The 10,298-nt window shown below is 34.3% G+C and overlaps 2 protein-coding genes across 2 annotated transcripts; one reads left to right on the top strand and one right to left on the bottom strand.

Annotated features, from left to right (window-relative positions):
- Window positions 1-5,557: 5,557 nt before the first annotated feature.
- LOC104713772 (putative cadmium/zinc-transporting ATPase HMA1, chloroplastic) lies at window positions 5,558-10,266 on the bottom strand. The gene is made up of 10 exons (XM_010430973.2): window positions 9,565-10,266; window positions 9,340-9,490; window positions 9,071-9,255; window positions 8,835-8,981; window positions 8,545-8,740; window positions 8,316-8,428; window positions 7,988-8,226; window positions 7,793-7,898; window positions 7,326-7,707; window positions 5,558-7,251 (listed from the first exon to the last, which is right to left on the bottom strand). The coding sequence occupies exons 1-10, from the start codon at window positions 10,060-10,062 to the stop codon at window positions 6,809-6,811; spliced, it is 2,460 nt and encodes an 819-aa protein (XP_010429275.1). The 5' UTR covers window positions 10,063-10,266; the 3' UTR covers window positions 5,558-6,808.
- On the top strand, window positions 5,632-6,630 carry LOC104713771 (transcription factor MYB73). The gene has a single exon (XM_010430972.3). The coding sequence runs from the start codon at window positions 5,632-5,634 to the stop codon at window positions 6,550-6,552; it is 921 nt and encodes a 306-aa protein (XP_010429274.1). The 3' UTR covers window positions 6,553-6,630.
- Window positions 10,267-10,298: the final 32 nt, after the last annotated feature.

Below are 10,298 nucleotides of genomic sequence, written 5' to 3'. Positions count from 1 at the left end.
AAGAGAACTAGAGATTTAAAAAAAACTAGGTAGTAACCCGTACTGTTGCACGGATGAAATTTTTGTTTGAGATATTACATTTGTAAATATATTTATTTAGTATAACATTTATAATACAAACTTCTATTGGTTTGAATTCATTTAGTTTATGAAAATTTAAAATAGTAATCATTTCATCATAAATTTTAGATTGACATGATGACAAATTTGGATCGAATGTGAACCGAATTAGTGATCGATTAGATTTCTTTCAAAATTTTGAACTATCAAATCAAATAAAAACCGCAAAAAAAATTAAATTTCATAAACCGGATGATTTAAATAAAATTGTTAACCGGGTCAAACCCGTCTGCTAAACCATCCCACAACAGATTTAAATATTTTGAGCTGCAAAATGTCTTTGTATTCGTCCCGCTTGAATTCATGAGATCCGTGAATAACCCACATGCATTTCAATAAATCATTTTTTCTAAATATAGAATATATTTAAAGTTTAAACTTAATTAATATTAATAAAGTTAGGTGATAAAGTTTTTAAGAATCACACATTTGATTTCTTATTATTATTTTTTTTGTTAAAACAACAATGGCATATAATTGTAAATAATAAATCAAAATGAGGGTAAACAACTAAATATGTCTCGAGTTCTCTGACGGCGACACATCAGCTTTTTCAAAAGAGTGCTTCTTTATTAATATATAGGAGATAAGAAAAAAGAAAGTCTTTTTTCAAATTTTATTTTCGATAATTTGTAATTAAATATTTACCGTTTATACAAAAAAAACAAAAATATAATTTTCATTTTATTTATTAATATTCGATTCTTTGTCTTAAGAATCATTAAGTCGCAATGTCATTCACTTCCAATGTCTTATGGTTTTTCCATGCTGAATACCAACTTTGAGAACTTTTTGGTTTTTTAATGCTTTTGTCTTATAATACGCTGCAAGGTTCCTTCCAATGTCTTTGCCTGAGACTAAACCGCAAGGTTCCTTCCCATGTCTTATGTTCAGAGAATTTTTATGTATTCAGTGCGATCAGCGATTAAACCTTAGTTTTAGTTATCCTAAATCTTAGACTTTTTTTTGGGTTATCCTATGACTAAAGAAACTATAAATCGGTATACCGTATACATGATGGGTCATCTCATACATATAATTTAGGTACATACAAAATACTTGCTATACGGAAGAAAAAAATGATGACATATCGTAGAACCCAACAACCATATCTTAAGCTCGCTGCCCCATGCATTTTATATATACTATGAAATTATAGTTGTGCGCTTCCGTTTTACATTGAAGGTTAAGAGTTAAGACTTTGGCCTAGTCAAATTTGTTCGCCTCGTAAACTTTCTTTTTCTGCCTGACCGGTGGGAAACAAGTCTCACGTCTGTCTGTTTCGACCGCACGTGATCGATCGTTGCTTTCACGTGTCCCTGGCAGAGTGGCAGTTGAAACTTGAAACTATTAAAACCAATCTTCGTTAATTTAAGGAAAATTTGTATGCGAACGAACAACATATAGAAGTGAAAAAAATCTTAGGTAATTATAGTAAATGATCTTACTATATTAAGTTATTAACTACTAGCAAAAGATGACGTCGTATGCACTATATGGGTAGTTTAAAGTTTAAACAATTACTGTTATACCACATTATTTTAAAAGCTCAACTGCACTTTCCTTGCTACTTGATTTTGTTTTCAAACAATAGTAAAATTACGTGAAATACATAAAGATTCAATTTAATTATGAATAATTAGGCAAAATATGTTGTAACTATTTTTTGTTTGACTTAAAATGACATTATGACAGGATAACAAAAAACAAAAATCTCACCTATATTATCGAGTTGACGTTGACGACAACCTGCCTTCAATTGCAAAGTGTAAGCTCACAAATGAATGAGCTGTCTCTTTGACTTCTAATCTCCCCATGAACAATAGAGATAGAACAAACAGACACCAATCTATTTTTGTTATCTTATTCGTTAACTTAGATCAGATCAATATATTTTATAGGTTTTCTAATAACAAAATTTTCGAGACAATAAGGGATTATTATAGATCAATAAGCAACGTATCATTTTTTTTTTTTATCAAAAAAAAAAAAAATTTCGAGACAATATCGTTACAGAAATCTCCTACTTTGGATTAATAGGATATAATCAATTAACAAAAGGAATGTGCTTCCACATACATCGAACCTGGAAACAAAACTTTTAGATAGTTAAAAATAAACCAATTTCGAGAAATAACTACTTTACAAGGAAATGAGAGATAGTCACATGGTTTATTTTCGGCAGTCACATGCTTTTCTCTCGACAAAAGTAGACATTACGTCTCGATGTGAGTATATATATATATAATGGAATTTAAACTGACCAAACGGAATAATTTCCTTACTCGTGAAAAAAATATAAATTAAGAATTGAGTTACAATACATTCTCCCTCAGAATTCGTACGTAATAGAAAATTTGTACTTTTTTTTGACAAAAAAAAAAAAAAAAAAAAAAAATTTGTACTTTTTTAAAGGAATTTTTCTTTAAGAATACTTCGAAGGACGTAACGGTTTAAATGTAAATCTACATCATAAACCAATACTTTAAAAAAACATCAAGGGACATAGCATATTTAATTAGCATGAAAAACTACAATAGTCAAAATCATAAAATAACAAAAGGACACTATACATCATACATATCATATATACTCATATTATTAACAAACGCAAAAAAAAAAAAAAGATGTACATAGCTATATTAGCAATCATACAACCTAGCGGAAAATCTTCTAATACAAACCCATTAAACATACAACCAAATTGAATATAAACTTATATATCTTTTGGTTACTTTGAAAATGGAAATTAAAACACACTCAAACGCCTAAATATTTCATGTGCAAAGTTATACCATTCATAAATATATACGGAAAACGTGTTAGGGTATCGAGAAAATGAGAGAGTCATTTAATCAAATCTCACGTGAAGAGAATGCAAACTTTATTAAATGAGAATATACAAGTACACTTGCGGACCACATAGAGACTTTTACATATTACTTGGTCAATGACATTATTATTTGAATAAAAGAATACTAAATAAATATATAAATTTTAGCAAATATAATTAGTGGTGGTGATAGTATACAATTATGGGAATTTGGTAGTAGATACGAATCCGATGGACAGGTGAGGGAAAAATCTCGATACGTATCTCAATTAATGACACCGTCTTGTTTAATCTAATGTAAAGTATGTCCTAAATCTATAATTTGGGTTCGATAATTATACAGAATCTTATGAACTCTTTTAGGTATCTCCTTACTCAAATACGTAATTGAATGATCATATGTTCAGGAAGCTCACGAGAAGCCCCCTTTTGGCATTGGAACATGTGCCTCGTTTCTGTGCGGTACACGGCTCATGTACGTACGGTTTAACGTATTCTCCCTTTTAGTTTTATACTGTATATTATAATCGACATAAATCTTTTTTGAGATGTTGTTATAGGAGCTTGTATGAGAGAATTATGATTTTTAAATGATCATATGTTCTCAAAGTTATCAACCTATAGCTATAGTATTAAACAACATCTTCAGTTTTATCTTCGTCATGACATTATATGTATACTGTAGTTTACGAGAGATCATGTCATTATGTTCAATCTTTTGGACTTGTATAAGTAAAATCTAAGAACAATGACGTAGAATTCATGACTTAATTTACTCAATAGTTTTGTATAATTTGGTTAAGTCCAACAACTTATCTCATTTTTCTTTTCTAAAACAGAGTAGCTCTTAGAATTTGATTTTTCCCAAACTATATTCTTTTCCAAATGTAAAAGGTAAAACTTCTAATTTTTTGACAACAATGAATAACTCTAAATTTGGAGTTAAAAATGAAGATGAATTGAATAAATTCTTATTTTAAAATAATATTTAAAAATGAAAATCGAAATGAGATGTAAATGATCTAAATAATGTTTTATGTCTTCAAGACTAAAACTCGGATCAAAACTTTTGATTCACAAATCAATCATAAAATTATTTATATTTACTAATTATGCAATTAAAAAAGTTCATTAAAATCATAAATAAAATATTTATCAAAATTTATTGATTTAGTTAATATTTAATAATCAATGTATTTTTTTAATAAGTGTAAAACGTAAAGAACTTTTAAAATTTTTAGTTAACGTTGGAATCAAAATGATTAACATTTTTTGGGTTAAACTATTATAAACTTTTTTCGTAGTGTACCATAAAATATTTAGTTAAAAAGCAGAGGAATGGGTTAGGTTATCGGTAGTTGGAGAATTTGGCTGTTTTATACAACAGCCTGTCTTTTCCCTTTTAAAATTATGTTATTATTATTATAAACAAATTTTACAAAGAAAAAAATTGAGAAAAAGAGTAGTAACGATTTTCTTCAAAATGTATATAAATTAAGAAAAAAAAGAATAGTAACGATCGGCTCCTCTGATCGACATATCTTGTCGTTTTCTGCTCCGTATGTAGTTTTTTTTCTTTTTCGAATATCCGAAATATAACTGATTATATATAGCAAAATAAAGTGCTAATAATAATGACATACAGGCTGGCTTCAGAAAAGTCTCTGAAGAATCCAACCTAAATAAAAACTTATTAATATTATTATACTGAACCTAAAACCACTTTAACGTCATCCTTATCTTCTTTTTTTTTTCTTTTCACTTACAAAATTGAAAATAAAAAACGAAACAAAAGAACACTCAATAAGTATGGGATACTTTACTTATACGTTTCTAATACGTAAATTACAATGTGACGTTTGTGTCACTGCTTTTAAAATTGATAACGAAATGTTTCTTCTTCACACACAATAATAACTAAAACAAAAAAAAAAAGCGAAACGATTTTTGAATAAATGAATAATTTTTTTTAAAAACGCTCTCAAGTCTCTCAAAGTACCACAACTGTACTCTTCAATCTTACACACAGACACAGTTAACTATTCAACTGACACGTGTCTGATTACAGCTGTATCCCAAATCCCCAACCGTTTTTTTGGAAAGATTCTCTTCTTTGATTTCAACGTCACTCTCTCTCTCTCAGACGCATTTCCCCACAGTCGCACCCACCAATCGCTAACGTGAATTATTGTATTCAAATACATACGTTACATCTTCATTTACATAATTACGTACATACTTAACTAATCCAATTTAGATATACATTACGCAAAAAACTAAAATTAATTTTAATCAACGAGAGCAAATCCTGTTTACGACTTTAAAAAAAAAAATATATTGGCTTCGATTTAAATTTCAGTTTTCGGATTTTATTTCAATTATAAAATAAATTAGTTTTGTGTCAGTTTTACTTATTTCAAATTTGATTCGGTTGCAGATTTTAAAACATAAATAATCAAAGTCACAGTTACAAATAGAAAATTAAATTAGTTAATTAAGTTCTTGTTAACTAACGAGAAAAAAAAAACTAACCGGTAGAACCGGTTACCTTTTCTAACCATCACATCTCGTATAAATTACTCTCTCCTCTTCTTCTTCACACTTATCCTCTCTCAAACAAACAAGAGAAACGCGTTTTAAACGATTCGATTATTTTAATATTTTTCAAAGATCCGACGATGTCTGGTTCGACCCGGAAAGAAATGGATCGGATCAAAGGACCATGGAGTCCTGAAGAAGACGATCTGTTACAAACGCTTGTTGAAAAGCACGGACCAAGGAACTGGTCTCTCATTAGCAAATCTATCCCTGGACGTCCCGGTAAATCTTGCCGTCTCCGTTGGTGTAATCAGCTTTCTCCGGAGGTTGAGCACCGCGGATTCACGGCGGAGGAAGACGACACCATCATACGCGCTCACGCTCGGTTCGGTAACAAGTGGGCTACGATCGCTAGGCTTCTCAATGGTCGCACCGATAACGCCATTAAGAATCATTGGAACTCTACGCTGAAGCGTAAATGTAGCGGCGGAGAGGAAGGGCAGAGCGGAGGGTACGATGGTAGTTTAACAGATGAACAGCCGTTAAAACGGACGGCGAGTGGTGGTGGCGGTGGAGTTGGACTTGTGTTGACGGCGTTAAGTCCGACGGGATCTGACGTCAGCGAGCAGTCTAGTGGATCTGTTTTGCCGTCTTCTCACGTTTTCAAACCGACGGCGAGAGCTGGTGGAGTTGTGATTTCGCTGTCGTCGTCGGAGGAGGCGGAGTTGAAAGATCCGGTGACTTATTTGAGTTTGTCTTTGCCTTGGGTCAAAGAGTCAACTCCGGTGAGAAGAGATACGGCAGAGTTGTTTCCGGTGAAGAGAGAAGAAGAAGAAGAAGAGAAGGAACGAGGGATTAATGGATTCGGTGGAGACTTTATGACAGTGTTGCAGGAGATGATTAAGACGGAGGTTAGGAGTTATATGACGGATTTGCACCTAGGGAACGGCGGTGGAAATGGCGGCGGCGGCGGCGGAGGAGCGAGTTCGTGTATGGTGCAAGGAAGTAATGGTCGTAATGTAGGGTTTAGAGAGTTTATTGGAATAGGAAAGATCGAGTAGTAGTGAGAAGAGAGAAGAGCCAAATTTGTTCAATTCATTCGAAAATAAAACTTAATAAAATGGATTGATTTTGCATCATTACATAACATAATCATATGTTCCGGAGATGTGTGTTAGTGAGATTCTTTGTGTTGTTGTAATGATCAAATAGGCCAAAGTGTATATATAATCATATAAACAGTTTACTATACATATGGCACTATAGTGGTACCAGTAGTATAAAACTCTACTAGGTTACGAGTTTTGATATATCTTTCTATAGTGCAGGCTCGGCAGTGCTTAAACTATTGTGGTGGGAGATGGACCTTTTTGAGTTGATGTTGCTGATTACATTAGCTATGTCCTGTTTCCAAGACCAGGATGATGGATTGTTTAAACCGCGTATCGAGTTAAGGCAAACTAGTAGCGTTCCACCTTCATGTAACAGTACAGTCAACCACAAAGGAAGAAATCCGAGAACTGAAGGGAGAGTGGCTAAGAGTATTGAAGTTAAGGCAATAGCCACGTTTTGCTTGACTAGTGATGTTGTTTGGCGGGATTTGGCGATACAGAAAGGTATACCAGTGAGGTTGTCTTGAAGTAGTAAGACATCAGCTACTGCTATAGCCGAGGCACTTGCGCGTTGAGCGAGAACGATCCCTACAGTTGCAGCTGCTAAAGCAGGACCATCGTTAATGCCTTCTCCTACCATTATCAGACCTAACGAAAAAACATCACCTGAGCTCAGTTTATGGTTCTTCTAGAAATTTCTACTTATAAGCAAATAATTTCACCTGAATCTGTTGAGATGTTTGTGACATGATTCAGTTTGTCTTCTGGTTTAAGGTTGCAATAGACTTCATCAATACCTACAGAATCTGCAACTCTCCGAGCACTTGACTCATGGTCTCCAGTTAACATCATTATTCTCAGTCTACCCCAGCTTTTAAGTTCTGTTATAACTTCTGATACCTCTCGACGAGGCTGGTCCTTGAGGTGAATCAATGTTACCTTTTGATCAAGTGATAGAACAGCATGAACGAAGTCATTCCCGTACAAAGAGGAATTGACAGCATTCTTGATCTTTCTAGACTCATCTTGCGATTCGAAGAGTGAAGTGATGAATTCCACTGAACCAAGTGAAGCTTTACGCAGTTTACTGTCTTCTGTTACTGACTATAACAAAACAAGAAAAGTTGTAGTGATGAGAGACAACACTGGATATAGATGTTACATAATCTAGTAGATAATTCTCTTGCACCTCAATACAGTTAACTGTAGCAGTAAGGCCTCTACCGGGAAAATACTCAAAGCTTTCAACAGAAACACTAGGGAGGTCCTTCCCAACACTGTGGTCTACCATGGCTCTGCAAAAATATGGGATATGTCATAAACAACAAAGAGAGAGCTTGAATAAAGCCGTGTATGCTACAACTAAAAATTTAACAAGCAATACCTTCCGATAGGATGGGTGGTACCTTTCTCCATAGCAGCTGCTACAGCTAATGCTTCTTTTTCACAATTTGGCATACAACAAGGATTCACAGTTGCATTATATCCTGCTTCATGCCCATAAATAGGTTCAATTGCTTTGCATGTAAGGCCTCCTGTTGTTAAGGTTCCGGTTTTGTCAAAACCAATAGTATGACAAGATGCTAAAGCATCAAGAACCTGCCCACCTTTCAGCAATATTCCCTATAAAAAGTACACAGCTAATGGGTGTTAAAACATCTACAGAACAAAAAAAGATGTGACTATATAGAGAGTACTTGTAAGATAGATACCTTTCTTGCACAAGAACTAATAGCAGTAGCATAAGCCAGTGGAGCAACTGCCAATGCACACGGTGATGCCGCCACCATAAATCCCAATGCTCTGTAAACGGAACCTCTACTTACTATATCATCAGGAAAAAAACAACCAAACAAAAGTAAATAGTCAAAAACTATGTCAAGAAAAGTTAAAAATGATCACTTAATCAAAACATTTTCAAAAGGATCATTCTATTTCTACCTGTGGTGCCAAGAAATGGCCATTTGAATAAGATTGGACCAAGGAAGGCAATAGCAACTGATAAAACAACCACCACCTTGCTGTAAACCTCACCAAACTCATCAAGCCATCTCTGCAGTTTTGGTTTATTAGAGTGTGCTTCTTCAGTCAACTGTAGAATCTTATTAAGTGTTGACTCATTCCATGTCTTTGTAGCCTGATTGAACAAAATTAACTTTGAGACTTCTATAAATAAACGCAAGCTAAAGTACTACGCTACGAGTTTAGTCACAACTTATATATTATATGACCTTCACAATAATTCTGCCATTCAAAGTTCTTGCACCACCAGGGACTTTATCTCCAGCTTTTGCTTCCAATGGCTTCACTTCCCCAGTCAAATGCTCAATTGTTATAGTTGCATTACCTAGATAGACTTGGCAATCCACAGGCACAACCTAAAAATTCAAAGCAAGCCAAATGTATTAACTATTAAGAATCTCAAGAAAGTGAAAGCAAAGAGATAAGAGTTTCGTTTCACACAGACCTCACCAGTTCCTACCAAAATATAGGATCCAACTTGTACATTTTGCACATTCACGCTTTTATACGAAAAATCGAAGAAGTTTGGTACATTGTCATCGTTTACATTAATCACCAATGCAGAATCTGGATTACTCTCCTTCAACTCCTTAACATCTATCACGGACCGACTCGTGAAGAACTCTTCAGCTACATAAACAATCTCACAAGTCACAACCTTCATCAAAAACATAATCAAGAAACCTTAAGAGTTACAAGTTGGTGTAAACGTACCGATGTGAGCAAGATTGAACATGACAAGAAGCAATCCTCCTTCTAAAGCATTTCCCATAAAGACAGATGCAAAAGCAGCTAATGCCATTAAAACATGAATGTTCACTCTTCCACCAGCTATATCCATAAGTGCGTCAAGAGATGCTGAAATCTAAAAGTAACGATTCTGTTTAAGCGTTCTGTTTTGGCTAAGGAAAATAAAAACAGAGTTTAGAGAAATCTTACTCCAACAAGAGGGAAAGCAACAATGATGAAGGAGTTTTGAATTGGTGTAATGTAAGGTTTAGGGATGAAGTGAGGTGAAGCGGCGGCGGCGAGGAAGAGTACGGCGGAGGAGATGCAAAGATGGAGATGCTCTCTGAGGAAATTGGCTAAGCGAATCCATCCAATAGATTTAGCGAACTTGGTCAATAGCTTCTGAGGTTGATTAGGTACCGTGAGTTCTACGGAACAGCAATGTCGATGCTGATGATGGTGATGATGATCCTGCTCTTCGTGGTGATGGTGATGGTGATTGTGATTGTGATTATGGTGTTTGCACGTATTCGTAGCTCTGGTGAGAAGACGAAGTGATCTTCGAGTATTGGAGATAGTGGTGTGGATTAGGAGATCTCTAGGGATGAATAGAGTGGTGGAGTTGAGTCGAGTGAGACGGAGAGTGGAGTTTCTATGAGAAGGGAATTTAGTGAGAGATGAAGAATGTAGAAGAGCAGAGGATTCCATAGTCGAGGATTCGAGCTTTTTAGAAATGTCTTAGTATGAATTAAATCGCCATTGAATCTGATCTCGAAGGTGAAAGATGAAGAAGAAGGAGGAGGAGAGTGTTGGAGTTATATGAAAGATGTTGTAATATGGCCTCATTATGATCTCATGACGTGGCTGCTAACTGTTTACACAACTCGCAACATATGTTTTTTTAGCCACCATAGACCGACCCATTAAACAAATCTCTACATTAG

Source organism: Camelina sativa, chromosome 9 (genome assembly GCF_030686135.1).
Source record: "Camelina sativa cultivar CO46 ecotype springtype chromosome 9, ASM3068613v1".
NCBI classification, from domain to species: Eukaryota; Viridiplantae; Streptophyta; class Magnoliopsida; order Brassicales; family Brassicaceae; genus Camelina; species Camelina sativa.
Note: the sequence above shows the minus strand (reverse complement) of the source record. Positions and strands in the feature narration are given on the sequence as shown.

Bases quoted from the DNA above. Each gene is read 5' to 3' on its own strand.
- LOC104713771 (XM_010430972.3), top strand. From the start codon at position 5,632: ATGTCTGGTTCGACCCGGAAAGAAATGGATCGGATCAAAGGACCATGG.
- LOC104713772 (XM_010430973.2), bottom strand. From the start codon at position 10,062: ATGGAATCCTCTGCTCTTCTACATTCTTCATCTCTCACTAAATTCCCT. The intron at 9,256-9,339 runs GTACGTTTACAC...TTGTTTATGTAG, and splicing joins GTTCAATCTTGCTCACATCG to CTGAAGAGTTCTTCACGAGT. The intron at 8,227-8,315 runs GTATCTATCTTA...TACTTTTTATAG, and splicing joins TTAGTTCTTGTGCAAGAAAG to GGAATATTGCTGAAAGGTGG.